Genomic DNA, 17,465 nt, shown 5'->3' with positions numbered 1-17,465 from the left:
CCTGGCCTGCCCCCTGGGACTTTAAACAGTTATCTGCAAGAAAAAGAACTCATTTAATTGTGCTCACTGTACATAGAGCTTTGCTCTTAGCATGATAAATGGCAATCAAGAAAACCAGCATGCTTACTGAAAGTATCTTCTGACAACTTCTTGTGGCAGACACCAGCTGCAGAGGAAACAAAACTACTAATGGCAAAGTCCAGCTGTAGAAACAGGCAGAGCAACACCTTTTGCCTGCTTACACATTTAATAGAGGGGAGTTCTAAAGTTATCTGTCAGTCTGAGACTCACACTCTAGTCATAGCTGCTTTGCTGCTCAAACCAGAAAACAAGGTCATCCACTGGAGACACCACAGCTTGCATTTCCACTGCACCTTAACCATATGGGTGGGCCTGCAGCTCATCAAGCTGTAATTGTAATGCTCAGCAAGAGGAACAGAGCTAAAGCAAAGCCTCTCGTTTGCCCCACTGAAACTTGCATGTTCAATACTTCTACTTGTCTTACTACAAATACTATTTTCTTATCATATCCATGTGAACACTAACAGCATTTTAAAAAGTGCTCTTTTCTAGATATGAAACTACACAAATAAGACACTGGCAAGAGTAGACATGCACCACAGCTACCTTTGTACAGGTTCCAGAAGAGGAAAAGTTCTCCTCTGCTTGCAGTAGTGCTACCAACATGACCAAACAAATTGACACTTGGATCCCAGAAGACACGATCAAAACACAACACAACCTAGAAACAAAAAGAATCAGGAATTAGGAGGAGTGCACAGAAAAAATACTGCCTTCCACAGGTTAGTATGCTCTTGCAGTTTACAAATTTGCTGGTTAGCAAAAGCTACAGCACATGGACTGAGCCAACCTCCTTCTGAACATCCCCTGCTCTGCTGCAGTTCCCTCAATGACCAAGTCACCTTGTTAAGGTTGCCAAATCCCATACGCTGCACTGCCGAAGTTTTCCACTCAGGAAGAGGTGGCACAAACTGCACTGCTGGAGGCTGCTGCTTCAATACTCCCAAGGGAAGAGTACACAGCACAGCATCACATTTGTAAATGAAAGTCTGGCTCGTAGATCGGGTATTTACAGCTATCACTTCACAACCTGGAAAGGGGAGAGAAAACCATCATTTCATAGGCCAGAAGGCAAGAGCATTGGATTAAAAATTAGAGAAACTACCATAAAGACATATCCACATCAGAAAACATTCCATTTACAGAGAGAACTTTACACTAACAATTACTTTATTTTTACTGAATGTTACGGACCACACAGCTCACTTCCAGAGAGCGTAATTTACGCAGCAGCTGAAAATGGCCATACTGGGATAAGCCTAAAGGTTCATCTCGGCCAGAAAATAACAGATAAATATATGCATAAACAAATAACAAGTAGGCAGTGAGCCTCTCATTGAGTTGGTCTCCCAGTCGACAGTTTCCCAAGCCCAATGTCTAGAAGAACAACAAAAAGATATAGTGCTTCTGTTTGTTTGAATCCATGTGACATTCATTTATACTTCTAATACCAGATCCTGTGGCACCAAGTGTCAAAGCAGGCCAAGACCTCTTACTCCAAACACTTCAATCATTGAAGTTAAGAAATGGGAGCATGAATGTGAACTTGCGAATCAGTAAACGTAACTGAAAAGCACCATGTTGAACCAGCCACAGAAATGAGCAAAACCACTGAAGATCAAAAACATCTCTAACAGCTTCCTCATAATTCATTACAATCACAAATGTGATTTATATGGGAGGGTTTTTAAGGGATCAGTTTTCACATCTGCTTCTGGAAGCACCGAAATCTCATTTCCATGAGCACAGTCCCTCAGAGCAGTTTCCCAGAGGAGGGGGTTTGCTTTACCTGATGCTGTATAGCGAACCTGGCGAACTGCTGTGTTCAACTTAATATCCAACCCTTCTGCTAAGGCTACAGGCACACAGGAGTAGCCATTCCTCACAGTCAAGTGACTGCCTGTGAACTCAAAGTCATCATCCTAAAACAGAAATGTATAGAAAGCCTGTATTTATAATGAAATCACTTAATTCAATAGAAAATAATCAGCAAATCTATACAAAGGCATCTTTTTTCCCCCAAACTTCCCCCCTCCCTAAAGAGTGAATTGAATAGGTTTGAAATTCTGTTTATTAGTCAAGAAATAAGTATGAGAACTCCCAGTAGACAGTATTATTAGAGGTGGAGGTTTCTGGCACTAACAAAAAGCTGACTGGAATTTCATCAGCAAATAATCATCGTGTAAGAGCTCAGTATCTGCATAAGAGCAGAGAGCACTTAAGGGTTTAGAAACTGTTAACATAGAGAGGCTTCCATGAGAATGAAATAAACATAGTTTAAGTTCTTAGTGTATTGGTGAATGAATACATGAATTAGCTACCTGGTCCCAGTGCTTCAGTGAAAGCGTAGACAGGGGTGTAGCATTGGCAAATTCTAGGTTTGCAAAATGCCAGTCGAGTATTTGCCTGTCTCTTGATGACAGATAAACATCACTAGGAAAAAACCCAAACATAATACAAAGACATTCAGGTTGCTGTTTCAAACGTGTGAGCCTCCTTCATGAAAGCTGAACATCAAATCCCAGCAAATTCACATTTTCAAAGTAGCGTTCAGGTAAAATATTTTCAGTGAAGCTAGAAACTTAACTTGAGAAATAAAAAAAGGTTACATGGGACAAGGGGTGATGGGTTTAAACTTAAACAGGGGAAGCTCAGGTTGGATATAAGGAAGAAGTTCTTTACTGTGAGGGTGCTGAGGCGCTGGCACAGGGTGCCCAGAGAAGCTGCGGCTGCCCCATCCCTGGCAGTGTTCAAGGCCAGGTTGGCCAGAGCCCTGGGCGACACGGTCTAGTGTGAGGAGTCCCTGCCCATGGCAGGGGGTTGGAACTGGATGATCTTAAGGTCCTTTCCAACCCAAACCATCCTCTGATTCTATAAATAATGGCTTAAGTACCATATATAAGGCAACGACTAAAACCCAAGTGTAGTCACACAGAGCACAAACCAATAATACTCTGACAAAATAGGCAGGATTGGTATGCTACCATTTTTGACAGGGATTTCATATCTCAAAGGCTTCCCAATATCAGGCACTGGGTACAGTCAGGATTTTACTGACATGCAACCTAGATAAGAACCACCTTTTTACCCAAGTCACCTCCAAAAACAAAGAAAAGGAGTTCTAAAGCTGAGGGAGCTCAAGCTTCACGTTTGTACCTTCCTAACCCCTTGAGTTACCATGATTAAAAGAAAGCATACCATTGCATTTTTGAAACTCAGTAGTTTCTACAGAAAAGTAGTAAAAAACCTGCTTTCCTGAGTATTTCTTTTTATAGTCTGTATCTTTACCTTGGAGGATTGGCTTCAAGTTCTTGTAACTTCTCTTCCAGCTTTCCTTGTGTTTCTGCCAATTCATCATATTCCTAATAAGATAAAAAGTCATCAAACTCAGTTTCCATGTAAAAGGGCTTAAAGACATAAAGGCATCAGACTAGAGCAAATCTCAAGATAAACCAGTGGAAGATTAATGATTTTAGTGGAATCTAAATCAAGTTCTTTATTTTCTTTAACATTTAATCCAGCATACTTTGCCCTTCTCTGAATACACAGAAGTCTGTGCCACACTGCAGGAAAGATCAGTATGCTAATAGTTCAGGAATTTAAACACTCTGATCTGAAGCACATGAAGGTCCATTACAGTTCTGGTATTTCAAGGGTTCCTATGGCACTGAGAGCTTTTTCCATATTCCACAAAATGTTATTTCTAGTCTTCTTTCTTTCTTAAAAGATCATAGTTAATATGGAGCACAGAGATTTCCAAAGCAGCAGCAGCCATGCAAAAGGGAAAGACATGATCTAATTCTAGCTTCTTTCAGGTTTTTTTCCTCTTATTTTAAAACACATTAGTAGAACTAGGTATAAAGACAACAATCATTCCCTTCAAGGCAGAGTAATTTGGAGTGTCCAATAATAGCAACAAGAGCTCAAAGCTCTTCGTTGGTAACGAAGTAGAAGAGCTACTACTTACATATATACAAACACATTGACCTTCCAAATAAAAGGACGTATCATCTGCTGAACAAGTAGCTGAAAAATGATCCTTGGTTCTATCTGACCTGGGTTAGCAAGGTGTCTTTCACTATCACAGAAAGAACAGGTTTTAAGGTTTCATTTTTAAGGCATATTTCTACATCCAGGTACACACAGAGTGGGGGAATAACTCTGCTTGTCAAGATAGAGCTCTTTAAATTGTAATCTTTGGATAGAAAGAAGTCTTTTATTCAGGAAACCACCTTTTTCTTAGAGAAAGAACACCTCCAGATTCAGATTTTAATTCCAGACTATTGTGAGACCCAGCAGTACTAAAGACCAGGTGTGACCTAAAATTTAGCCTTCGAAACATTAAATGCTGCCTGACATGAGCCAGCACAGGCTGTTACCTAAAACTGAGCCCTTCAACACGTTAATATGAAGCTCAGGTACCTAAAGGTACTTAATGCAGTTATCAGTATTATAACCCAGAGTTACCATCAATCACATTCTCTTGAGAGTGCTGGAGTGAGAAAAGTGGCAACATTTATATTGGCTAATTTTATCTGGCTGCTGAAGTCCTCAGAAACCACTGACTTAAGGGCTGTATGTACATCATCCCTTACCTTGCAAAGGGCAGTCAGATCTCTGTGTTTGCTTTTCACAAGGAACTCTGCTGTAATATCTCGAGGTGGCTTCACTTCTGAGGCTTCCTTATACTGCTGATGAAGTTCTTTAATCTTCTCTTTCAAATTCACCATCTGTTTCAGGAGGAGTAGGAAGAGGGAGGAAGAGAAAGGAAAAAAAAGGTAGACTTGATGCAAGTTACTGTGTGAAATGGATATTCATCTCAAGCTACGCCATTATACCAAAGAGATTTCCTGGTTCCACCAAATGTTGCTTATATGCAATTCTACAGACAGGAAACTGTAATAAATAGCAGCAATCCCAAAACAACATAGCTTAACCCCAACATCGTCGATTTCTTACAAAGTATGTTGTAAATAAGATATGAGAGGTGACCTCAGACATGTTTGAGAAACTTCCACTGAAAAGTGAAGATGCCATCTACCACAACCAAAACCATTGTAAAGAGTCCTAAACCACTGTTTCTACACTACAAATCAGATCTGTGGTAAAGAAAGTAAACATTTTAAATACTCCCCCAAAAGCCTCAGTCATTATCAACATCTCTACAGGAAGCTATTGCACAGCTCTGCTTATGTCCGACCTCTCCCTTTCTTTTCCTGTATTTAATGTTTTACAGTCTCCTGCCTAATTGCTTACGTGCCCCTCCTCAAAAATGGAGTTCTTTGTCAGAACAGTGCTTCTAGGTAAGTCTTACATGAAAAGACATTTAAGAACAGCATCTGTGGCAACCTTCTGATTTTTATCATGAAAATTTTTGTACCTTTTGCCAGTTTCTGAGGAACACAATGCTCTCCTCTTGTTCTAAATGTCAGCATCTAACCTTGTTAAGAAGATCTTTCAATTCCTCCTGTGTTTTCACAATCTTTTTCCAGTGTTCAATCTGCTCATCCTTCACATGCTTCTCCTGCAACCTGGAAAAGGTGAGAAGTGAGAGTCAGTTCAGCATAAAATCCTTGCAATATTAAGAAAACTCATTATCACAACCTGATTACTGTAATGCAGTAAAAGCACATCATGGGATATTTTAGTACATACTCGCATGGTGATTAGAAAATTAATACAAGTTTCTGTAAATAAGAGATACTTGACTAGCTAAAACATGAGTCTGAAGTTACCTACTATTATTAAGATGCAAATTACAAATACTATTAGCTTTCAAGTAGCACAAGTGGGCTGTCTGTACTCCAATTCAGCCCATGTCAATGATCTGGCAGTGTTAAAGGCCAAGCTGGACAGAGCCTTGGGCGACATGGTCTAGTGGAAGGTGTCCCTGCCCATGGCAGGGGGTTGGAACTGAATGATCTTAAGGTCCTTTCCAACCCAAACCATTCTATGATTCTATGATCCCATGATCTATCAGTTACTGTAGTGATTTTCAGAAGCTTTCAAGAAAAGATGTTTGCTCCTTTAACCATCTTTGGCATATTTTGTTTCAAGGAACATCACACGCAATACACACACAAAAACCCAGCAAAGACCAAACGGCTGTATTAACTGGGTAATGCTTATCCAAGGAGCATCACAAGTCTCAAGTATCTTCAGGAACATCCCCCACAGAATAGGAAAGTCTACCATGAAGAGGGAAGTCACTCACTGTATGACAACCTCCAGAGCCTGACCCAGGGAGACAGGCTTATTATTGAGAACGTTAAAATCCAGCTGATGACTGAGGTAGGACGTGGCTTCCAGCAGACGATTGAATTCTTGCTCCACCATTTCATCTTTCTCTTTTGGAACCTGGGAATCAAAAGAACAGACCTTCTTCTGAATAACAACTTAATAACAAAATAAAAAGGAAAAATAGAGGTCCCAAAAGCTCAAAGCCTCAGAGACAAGACAATTGAGAAGTACAGAGAAAACTTTAAACGCAACCAGAGCAGGGACACAGGTTATCTTCCCTATTGCAGTCTAAATTCACAAACCCAAAACACTACCAGTTCCCAAATGAGAGGAATGAAAAAGCCAGGGTACAGATAAATTCTTAGAGCAGTACTCAAAGAAAAGGTGTCACATGCCCTAAACCAGAGTGACACTTCAAGAGTACAACAAAAACAGATCTGAGAAATTTAATACTCTCTGCTCTCTCAAATGGTCAAACACCAAAGTCTGTTCAACACAAAGTCACTGTGCCAGAATGTCTGGCCAAAGAGCTACAATAAGGGCTGGCAAACCACAATGACAACCAACTTATGGGCACACAAAGATTTCCGTACTGGAATGTGTGCCCAGCAAAGCTCCAGAAACTTGCCAATGGGACAAAAGACTGCTCTGATGGTAGGATGGCTCTATGCAATCACAAGGCTTTAGAAGGCCTGGCATAGCTCAGTGATGTAACTTATCTTCTGGATTGGTCAGCATGACTAAGAACTACCAATCCAGCTTTTTAAGGATGGTGGAGGAAGCACTATAGGACACTTCCAGAATGGCAGTATTTGACTACACTGAAGATACTCTGTCAGCGACAGGGACAGTGGGATCGAGCACCCTCAGCAAGTGTGCTGATGACACCAAGCTGTGTGGTGCAGTCGACACACTGGAGGGAACAATTGTTTCAGAGTGCAGCAAGGCAACTGCCTAAGGAAAACCAGTGATGAATCTGCAAAGAACAAATAGGAACCTAGATTCCATGAAGCGTCTGAAACTCAAAGTCAAAAACCCACGTGGAAAGAAGTGCTTTTAGAAGAATAAGTGCGGATATGCTGGAATATTCCTATACTGCCTAAAGAAGGACACACATTTTCATTACTTTCTCCCCTCTTCCCGGAAGCCATCTCCTACTAGGCCAATAACCTGGTAACAAATACACTTGAGATACTATTTCTGTTCTAAAAGGTTAATGAAAACAGTATCAGACTTACAGCTTGTCCATTTGCTTCATAAAGTGGGCATTTCTGTTTGATCTTAGCCAATTCCATATTCACTTGTTTGCTGACCACAGCCATGGGATTTCCTCCTGGAAAACATTGTGTATAGTTAACAGAGTACTCCTGCAAAGTCTGTCTGCAATTAAATAAAAAATCCATGTTCAATTTCAGCTGATACTTTGGAAGATCCAAGGGAACAACTAAGAGAGTTACCAAGAATTCAGTCAGAGGCCACTGGCAGCTGGGTAAAGCAGCTTTAGAAAGAACTGCTCAGCAAGTGCAGCGAAGCCAGCACAGATATCACCATAAAGGAAGTGGGCAAAGGAACAGACACACAGAAGGACTCATGCCAAAGAAAGAGCAAAGAATTGCACTAAGCACAAGCAAACTGTAAAAGAATGGATCTGCAACAGTTGGATGACATGACAAGCACCTCTGCGACTTCAGTGACCAATGACAGCTATGTCACCAACAAAGATCCCAGTTTTTAGTGAGGGCTGCCATCTGGTCTGAAGATTCACTGATGAAAAATGCCAACTGCCAAAGAGGCTGAACAAAAATATCTACTTTTGACAGTTAAAAACACCCAATTCTTTTGCCATGAAAGAAAATAGTGAAAGGTTTCACAGCTGTAACACCTTGTCCCACAATTTTCCTTCCCACTCACCAAGGCCTGTTACCACCATTGCTCCGAGGTCAGCAACGTAGTTCCCCTTGCGGAAGGTCGCGACTCTTCCTCCTACTCGGTCCTTTGAAAAGCAAAATATATTAAACCTCCAGTAACATTCAGCAGCACATCTCAAATATAATCACTGGTACTTCTCCACAGCATGGTATACGTAGTCTCTTACCCAAAGGGTCAATAAATAAAATGCACACTTTGCCAAGAACCTCTGCAAATGAACACTTGGTCTTAATTCATCCAAGTTATGGAATAAAATGTTTAAGTTGCATTAACAAAAAAAGAAGAAAGGAAATAAAAAAAGATTTGGCCAGATTTAGCCACACCTACAGTAGGATCTACTGGGATTCTACAAACAATCCTTCACTGTCCACAAATAGATTAAGTTACATACTAGCTTTCCTCCTCCACCTTCCTACCCAAATCCAATAGCTCTATAGGAAATTATTCACCTGTGCTGGAGAAAACTAAATTTTAGGGTAAGAAAACCCATCAGGCAATTATTCCTACCTGTTCTCCACAGAAGGGCCAGCTATCAATCAAGAAGATAACCATGAATCAACAGCCCAGTTCAGAAGCAGGAAGAAGTTTTGGATTCTTGACACATACCAGTGACTTAAGACTGACACTTAGTTTTCTCACCACTTTAAACTGAATAAGGAGGACTTGGGGGTGCTGGTTGATGAGAAGCTCCCCATGTCCCGGCTTCAGTGTGCACTTGAGCCCAGAACCCCCCCGTGTGCTGGGCTGCACCCCCAGAGCGGGAGCAGCAGCTCAGGGAGGGGATCCTGCCCCTCTGCTGCGCTCTGGGGAGACCCCCCCTGCAGTCCTGATCCAGCTCTGGGGCAGCAGCACAAGAGGGACGTGGAGCTGCTGGAGCGAGGCCAGAGGAGGCCCCGGAGCTGCTGCGAGGGCTGGAGCAGCTCTGCTCTGGAGCCAGGCTGAGAGAGCTGGGCTGGTTCAGCCTGGAGAAGAGAAGACTCCTTAAGGGGAGACCTTAGAGCAGCTCCAGTGCCTAAAGGGGCTCCAGGAAACCTGGAGAGGGGCTTTGGACAAGGGCCTGTAGGGACAGGCCAAGGGGAACGGCTTTAACCTGCCAGAGGGGAGATTGAGATGAGCTCTGAGGCAGAAGCTCTTCCCTGTGAGGGCGCTGAGGCGCTGACTACTTAAGAGGAGCTGCAGCAGTCCACAGAAAAATGACCGAAAAATATTGTACGTTATTTTAAAATAGCCTCTTGCCACATCTACAGACTGGTTATATGCACAGAACAAAGCCCAGGTTACAGCACAGATCTTCTTCCAACTTCCAAAAACCCCCTAAGACACCAAAATCAAACCAGCAAACAAAAAAACCCCACAATACATTCAGGTAGCAAGAGACTCAAACAGCCAGTGTTGTGCTCTCTTTTGTTCTAGTGGTGTGGAACCTGGGAAGCACAGAGCAGCAGCTCCGCAGCAACAAGAGCAGCAGCTAGCAAACTTAAGAGCCTGAAACATTACTCTAATAAAAAAACCTAAGCAGGTTATTTCAGGCTGTGCTAGGAAAGTATCAGAAGTAAATGAATAAACAAAATGAAGTCAGGAAGTAAAACATTCAATAAATTCCAATTTCTCACACACCACAAAATGTAGCTCTATGTAAAACTTTAAAGCCTCTGTTAAGCACACAGTAATAAATAAGGAAAGAATTAATGTAGATTTAAAAGGTACAAAAAATATCCTGTCTGACACTGATTGGGAATTCCAAACAATGATTCTATTTAATGGGCAACTTCTTGAAGTACAGACTTGCGTTCTGCTCTCCAGTGAAACATCACTTCCTAATCATGAAAGAAAGAAGATTCCAACCTGTTACTGGTATAAGCTTATGACACTGGCACCTGACGATACAGTCCACCCCTGAGAAAGCATTAGCCAGCTCCCAGGGAGGACAGATAGTACTGTTTCCTAGTGAGACAGGTTTAGCGCTCAGCAATACATCTGGCCACATGTAACTACACACAAGCTTGCCCATCTTGGGCATGCTGCTGGGCTGCTTAGCCTTAGAGGCCAGGACTGAATGTGGTTACTGGTTAAGTTTCTGTATAGAAGTGAAAGAGCACAGAAATTCATACCCGGGCTTCCAGAACGGTGACATCCATTCCAAAACTCTGCAACTGGCGAGCAGCTGCCAACCCAGAGACTCCAGATCCGATAATGATCACCTTTCCAGTCTTCTTGGCTGAGGAGAGGGAAAAGTAAGCTACAGGCTCTGCATGTGCTTTATTATTACACTGCAAATGGTCATGTTGAAGTTACATTTAAGAGACACCAAGAACAAAAAGCAGATTCCCTCTCATTAGTAGTTCTGACAAACTCTTGAACAGAACAAATAGCCACAAAAAACTGAAGTTATTATGTACATAACATGGTAACAGTAAAACACTTTACAGTCCTCCTTGAGGAGACAGGTACAAGAAAAATATACCAGTAGTGCATCTGTGACAAGGAAGAAAACAGGAGGAAAAATACTTCTGAAGAACAAACTTTCGAAGAAGAAACTAATTCTTACTAATTATTGCATCGTATTTCATATAAGAGATTCAAGTACAGGACCGTGTTTGTGTCTTCTGTTCCTCAAATGAGGAACAAAGATAACTCATTCAACAGTGACAGCCCCTGAATTATCTACCAAAGATTTGCAAATGTTTTCCTTCTCAAAGTGATTTACTTGAATGAACAGCTCCTCCAGGTCCAAATAAAAACCATGAACATCTGGAGCCAAATGGATTTCCATCATTTTTTATTTTCTCAGCATGACTATCCTAAAAGAAAAAAAGGACTCAAAACTTTGTCTTGAGAATCACAGAACAATAAACCAAAACCATTTTCAGGTTTCTTACTTGGAAGGGGCTTCACTCTCTTGTAGATCCCGAAGTTGATGAGCCCATGCCGCTCCAGGTAGCTGTGTACTCTGTGAACGAGCACTGTATCACCTACAAAATGGGAATGTTTCAAAATCATTCTGCACGTTTAGCACTGAGAACATCTTCACAAGCAAACAGATCACAGCAGCAGGCCAGCAAAACCACCCTGAACACAACCCTTTCTGCTCCCAGCTGCCCTACCCAAGAACCCATCTTCTTGAGAAAGGCTGAGGTGAGTTTTCTGGAAGCCACGAGCTGGTTTTATATTATACTGTAGCTTTGAATACTGCCTGAAAAGCTGCACAGGACATGAAATGCTTCTTCTAGTGCAGAAGAACACCTTTTCTGAAACTGACTGCAGAAATCCGGAGAGCTTTATGCAGAACTGTGATGATATTTACCACCATTAAACCAACCCATTCCTGGAGCACTGAGTTCTCATGTTGGTTTTTATAAACACAATAATTCATTATTTTGCAATACTTGGCAGTGTATCTGCACTCATTTCAGCATTGTTTTCTTCTTTAATTACTTCCTCTTTATGGCTCCCCTCACCCTTTTCCAGTTTATTGGGATCTTTTTTGAGAAGGTTAGAATGGCCTACATGTGCAAGCAGTAGCTCCTCGCTCTTTTCATAGAGCCACAGACTGGTTTGGGTTGGAAGGGACCTTAAAGCTCATCCAACTCCAGCCCTTCACACGGGCAGGGACACCTTCCACTAGAGCAGGTTGCCCCAAGCCCCTGTGTCCAACCTGGCCTTGAACACTGCCAGGGATGGGGCAGCCACAGCTTCTCTGGGCACCCTGTGCCGGCGCCTCAGCACCCTCACAGGGAAGAACTTCTCAATGTCTGATCTAAATCTCCGCTTTGACCGTTTAAAACCATTCCCCCTTGTCCTATCACTACATTCCCTTGTATAAAGTCCCTCCCGTTGACCACCTTCTTTCATCACGGCCATTCAAGTTTTATGCAACTTCTTAATGTCTCCCAGAAACCTTGTGATTCAGAAAATCTCACGGCTGCAAACCACCATGAAGTTGTAGCAAACTTTACAAGCTGTATGTGAATCCACTCTCGTGTAACTTCTGTAACAACCCATCTTGTTACCAGCTTTTTTTGACTTATGCTAAGGATATATTTCTTTACCAGACAAATGAACTCTAACAAACCCGAAACATGAGCATACTGTAACAGTCCATTCTTGACATGAACGCTCACAGAGCTCCACTAACAAAAGGACCCATCTGAAATCCTCTCTTGATTTTAAGCAGCTTTTAGCCAACCAAAACTGAAAAACAACAGCAATGACACACACAGTACGGTTTTGGCAGTAAAAGACTTGACTTACTATTATAAGGTGCTTCTAATTGTTGGATGGTTGCCTCAAATGTCAACTGAATCTTAGGGTTATCCAACCAGAGCTGCAGCTGTATTTAAACAAACAATAAGACACATTATATTAAGTAATACAAAAGAGGTGTTTTCCCTGTGTTACCAAATGTTGTTAGATGAAATCCTCTAACAAGTTACACTCTGGCAGCGCCATCCAAGGCACACTGAACTTCACCTTCCAGTGTTTTTTAAGGTGCAATAGAGCCCATTTTAACTTCCTACACCAGTTCACATAAGTGGAAACACATCAAGTTAGCAATCTCCTAATCACACACCCAAGAAAACACACACTGAAAGAACAAAAGCTACACTGCTTTAGGTTGGAAGGGACCACGGGCAGGTACAATTATGTCACTTCGTGTTAGAGGAAAAAAGCACAGAATAACAAAATCCTGACTGTTTTCCTCAACAGAACTCTACTTCATGGCATGGATGGCAATAGTTAATAAATAACGTTTGACTGCTCAGTGCCTAGATCTAGGTCACACACAGCATCTCCACGCCATTTTTCATTCCAGAAATAGTCCTTTATTTGGGTCTTTCTCTACTGAAAGCTCCTCAAAGTGGAAATCACACAACTTTAATGAACAGGAAAGATTAAGAAAGAATTTCCATATCATTTGGGAGGCCATTTGAGGCAAATTTCATCTTTAGCACAGTACCTTCTTCTACTCATTTTCCAAGTCATTTTTAACAGTGACCTTTCTGATCAGGTCTGAGTGTGGAACTAATCATCTCGTAGTACTGCATAACGTAAAGCTAAGATTCCATTCTCAGCTAGAAGACTGCAAAGCCCATAATATAGATTATTATATATAAACATCTATGTATGTATATATACAATTACTCCCGTTATTCACATTAGCTTACTTTGATTTAAAATCAATTTCAACTGCTATGTTATCAAACAGTTACTCATAAGAGTTTTCATCTTTCGCAGTTTTTGTAGTCCTCATTTTACTATCCAAAATAAGTCAGGATGTGCAGCAAGTGACCATTTCTTTACAAATTCTGATTTTCAGACCCTCTACAATACACAGAACACTGCAGGCCTTAGAAGAAGATTTTAAAAGCTTCAAACCACAACTGCCCTGCACTGCCACAACAAATCATTCACCCCACATTCTGATTTGTAAATTTTCATGACATGCTTTAGCCAACAGTAATTTAGCAACAGCTTTTAGTGTTTTGTGGTTTGTTCTCCCTCCCCTCCCCCTTGGCTGGTTGGTTGTTTTGGGGTGGGGGGATTAATGTAGAAGATCAAATGAAGTGGATCTCCTTTGTTCGCTTTCTTATGAGTCCTCTGAAGAACTCAGATGGACTGTAAAGGATGACATCCCTTTAGAAAAGCTACTGTGAGCCTTCCAAAATAACATTTTTACTTACCAGGTCATTCATTCAATTCTTGATTCCATTTGTTACCAGGCAAATAGGAAATACCAGACTTACTAGTCTAACTCCTCTAACCTCCAGGAACTCTCTGTCTTCACGCCCTCTTCCACATTCTCAAATCCCTTGAGACTGAGCCAGCTGTAAGTAAGAGGATGCACACTGCAGTTCACAGCTCTTCCAGAGCCCTGCTGAGCACTGGGTTTATTACCATTGGCTTCTTCCGCTGTTCTATAACCTCTGCTATCCTGACTGGAGGAGATCCTCTCACAAGTCTTCCTCAGAAAGGGATTCCTGCTTAGGAACATCTTTAAGTTCCTCCATAGTGAATAAGGACCAAAGACCAGCAATGCAGCTCTTCCAGGACAGCCCTGCAAATCCCAGCCATTCATCAGTTTCAGTGGAAGGCTTCTCTGCTTCTGATGTGTTTGTAAAAGGATCACTGACTCACTAGACACTTTGAGCATATTGTTTTCCAAGCTTTCCCCCTCTCCCCACGTTCTGGTCTGGTTTTATGTATCTCATGACTTCTCAAAAGCTACAACTTAGGTTACTTCGAGGGAGATTTCGCAGGAATAGAAGTCACACTCTTACCAAGAAGCTGTCAACTATGCATGAATTTCACATAACTCGTTTAAGTTATTAAGCACTGGGTGCTACCACGATGTGATGCCCCTGATCATCTTAAGTCTGTGAAAAAACCTGAATGCAAGATAGTGTTTTCTCTCTTAACTATGGTAACAAAGCAAATTTTCAAAGTATTTCTTGCTTTGAACCCTATTTTTTGTGCTAGGGAACCCAAAAGCATTGTCACAATTTAAAAACATCATCTGCAAAGCACAATCCCACCGTTTAAGTTAAGGTTTAACCTTCAGGTGTGCTGGCCTGAACTCAAGTCAATGAACTCCCCAGAGAATTATTTGAATACTGCCCCTTTTCTTTCTGTGTTTTACGTCACATGAAGTTTTGAATTAGGCAGAAATGCTCCAAACATTCAGAAGCAGAGTTTCCTTTCTTCAAGGTTACAGTTTCTTTTATGAAATCAAAGCTGGTAAAGAAACTGTTCTGTTGTGAGAATAAGCCACACAACTGGCTTAATAGCTCAGCACTGCAGCAACTGAATGCTAAGCAAAGTAAGAAAATAAAAGCTTAGAGGTTTGACTTATTCTAAGCAACAATGTATGTGATTATTATTTTAAAGTATTCTACCGACACTTCTTTAAGCTGAGATCAATAGAACATTTGCACCAGCTCTTTGCTTACCTTTTAAAAGCTGAAGCAGCTGAATCATGTAGTTTTGATGGTTGTTATGACCATGTTTTGGATATTGTAAATGTACTAAAGATTCTTTATGCTGCCTTGCAGCATTGCCTCTATCAAGAACTGGATAACACCTTCCTTAGAAACTCAGAGCATGAAGCAATTGCAGAAATGTACTCCTACCATCTCAAACCCAAGGAAATCTACCAACTGTTAGACATGGTAACTGCCAAAAAGCCTTTGCAAGGAACACAAATGTCCTACTCTTTTTTCATCAATACTTTTACAATAAACTTACAGTGCGGTTCCTGATGTACAGAAACACCTTCTGAGTCTGCTGTGGCCCACTGATTATATCAGGGAAGCAGGCAGCTTCTTGAGATGTCATACGGTCATGAGGAAGTCTACTCTGGAAAGCTGCACCCTCCACACCTACAATAAAAAGACAAGTTGTCTACAGGCACTGCAAAAGGAACTGCTAGGTAAGTGTTTTTACACTGCCCTCCCTAGTGCATCCAGCCATGACTTGATACGGTGGCCAGTTTCATCTCATGCTTTCATTTAGTCCTTTTCTTTACTTCTGCAGCTTCCCAAGTCAACAGTTCTTTGAATTACAGGTATCACTTAGGGTTAATGAAAAAACTATACTGCAAACAAGCAAAAACCCCAACCAACACCCTGAAAGTAAAGGGGGCACATACCAGTAAAATATGTATTAAATATAACACATATATAATACAATATTGGTAAAATATAACTGCTTTAGAATCTGTCCTTCATTTGTGTGGTTTCCAGTTTCTACCAGAATATGAAAAACATTTTGGAACCTGTTCAAAGCCAAAAGATCTGTAAGACACAAGCACAACGCCTACAGCCCCTCATGTGCTTTTCAAGGTTTCATTTGCACTGAGCTCCTCAACCTGCAGGAACCCACCTTAACCTCTCCTTTTCCACGTTTTACACATTCCCCACAAGCAGTGCAATGACTCACAATCCTATTTACGCTTTTCCTGTGCCCCCCCCCTCGTGCTGCCCACAGCAATAACAACAGATTTCTGACTTTTCCTTTTAAATGCTCCACGTGTCAAAGACCAACGTTTAATATATACAGGAGACACTTTATCTGTGGAAAGACTTCATTCATAAAGGTACCTGTGCTTCTATTAATTCAAACACTGGCAATGAAGTAATAACATAGTTAAGGACCCTACATTCCTCAATCTCTCTTGAATATTACACTATATATAAAATACGCTCTAACAAACCAAGACACAGCTGCATAAAGTGTTACAGCACAAGTGCAGAAAGCGAACCTTGCAGGCACAGTGAGCAAAATGCAATACTGAGATGAGAAATGCAGCAAGAACAATATAAACTCTTATGTCCTAGGAAGTGTCTTAAGATCGGGACAGACAGAGGAGAGGACATTCAACCTGGAAAGATATAAACCAATATCCCAAGGGGAAAAAACACACAAGTAATGCAGGAAGATCAGGATCATCCACTGAAATGGAACTGTTCCAAAAGATTATAATAATGTCAAAGAAAATACAAGCTTGCAGTTTATGATACTAACCAAGACAACTGTTTGCAAGTTTGAGGCTCATGTGCAGAGGTACACATGTCGCTGTATTGGGGAGAAAAATTCTCTTCTTTCAATCCTGGTGCAACCACACACACCTTTAACTTCCAAGCATTTTTAAATCCCAAAGGTGAAGAAAAAGATTTAAGCAAGGAAAAGGTGGTAAAGCTAAAAACCCACAATTCATTCCCAAGCAAAGATTAGAAGACCTAACTGCATGATGACTCAAGGGAAAGAAAACTGTCTTTGACCATTTATAGGAATATTACAACAAGAGGAAATTAGTAACAGAGGCAACAGAGCACTGCAAGTAAAATGGAATTACTAATAAGAGAAGTCAACACACCACAACACTGCTTGACACTAATATTCAGCGATGGAATAGAAACCCACAGCTCTGCTGGAATTCCAGCTTCTCCAGTGAGAAACATCCCCCAGCCCTTCTGTTGTCCTTCAGCCTAACACTGGACCAACCGTGCAAACATCTACATATGGATGCATATCTTCAACAATGAACTCCATAAAACTGTGCATGTAAATCAAACCAAACTTACCAATTCTCTAAGCCTTTATTAATGTTAACAAACCTTCCTTAAGGTTCTAGATCATCAACTGTCAGCAACAAGCTCAGCAGCACCATTTTCAGAGAATGGCCAGTTAAACGAAGGTTTGAAATGCTGAACCTGGCT

The 17,465-nt window shown here is 41.2% G+C and overlaps 1 protein-coding gene across 2 annotated transcripts in view; it reads right to left on the bottom strand.

The window, feature by feature from the left end:
* The window catches only part of KDM1A (lysine demethylase 1A), a 29,350-nt gene that overhangs the window by 3,198 nt on the left and 8,687 nt on the right, over nucleotides 1–17,465 (bottom strand). For both annotated transcript variants that reach the window (XM_030505045.1, XM_030505044.1), the window contains 14 exons: nucleotides 15,493–15,626; nucleotides 12,502–12,580; nucleotides 11,130–11,222; nucleotides 10,362–10,468; nucleotides 8,233–8,314; nucleotides 7,560–7,654; nucleotides 6,296–6,438; nucleotides 5,522–5,612; nucleotides 4,677–4,811; nucleotides 3,370–3,443; nucleotides 2,403–2,514; nucleotides 1,871–2,003; nucleotides 924–1,111; nucleotides 628–742 (listed from right to left, as the gene is read on the bottom strand). In XM_030505045.1, coding sequence (XP_030360905.1) covers nucleotides 628–742; nucleotides 924–1,111; nucleotides 1,871–2,003; nucleotides 2,403–2,514; nucleotides 3,370–3,443; nucleotides 4,677–4,811; nucleotides 5,522–5,612; nucleotides 6,296–6,438; nucleotides 7,560–7,654; nucleotides 8,233–8,314; nucleotides 10,362–10,468; nucleotides 11,130–11,222; nucleotides 12,502–12,580; nucleotides 15,493–15,626 — 1,581 coding nt within the window. The remainder of the gene's footprint in view (nucleotides 1–627; nucleotides 743–923; nucleotides 1,112–1,870; nucleotides 2,004–2,402; nucleotides 2,515–3,369; nucleotides 3,444–4,676; nucleotides 4,812–5,521; nucleotides 5,613–6,295; nucleotides 6,439–7,559; nucleotides 7,655–8,232; nucleotides 8,315–10,361; nucleotides 10,469–11,129; nucleotides 11,223–12,501; nucleotides 12,581–15,492; nucleotides 15,627–17,465) is intronic.

The sequence above is a fragment of the Strigops habroptila genome, chromosome 12 (assembly GCF_004027225.2).
Source record: "Strigops habroptila isolate Jane chromosome 12, bStrHab1.2.pri, whole genome shotgun sequence".
Lineage (NCBI taxonomy): Eukaryota > Metazoa > Chordata > Aves > Psittaciformes > Psittacidae > Strigops > Strigops habroptila.
The sequence above is the reverse complement of the archived record's forward strand: the minus strand, read 5'-3'. Positions and strand labels throughout refer to the sequence as shown.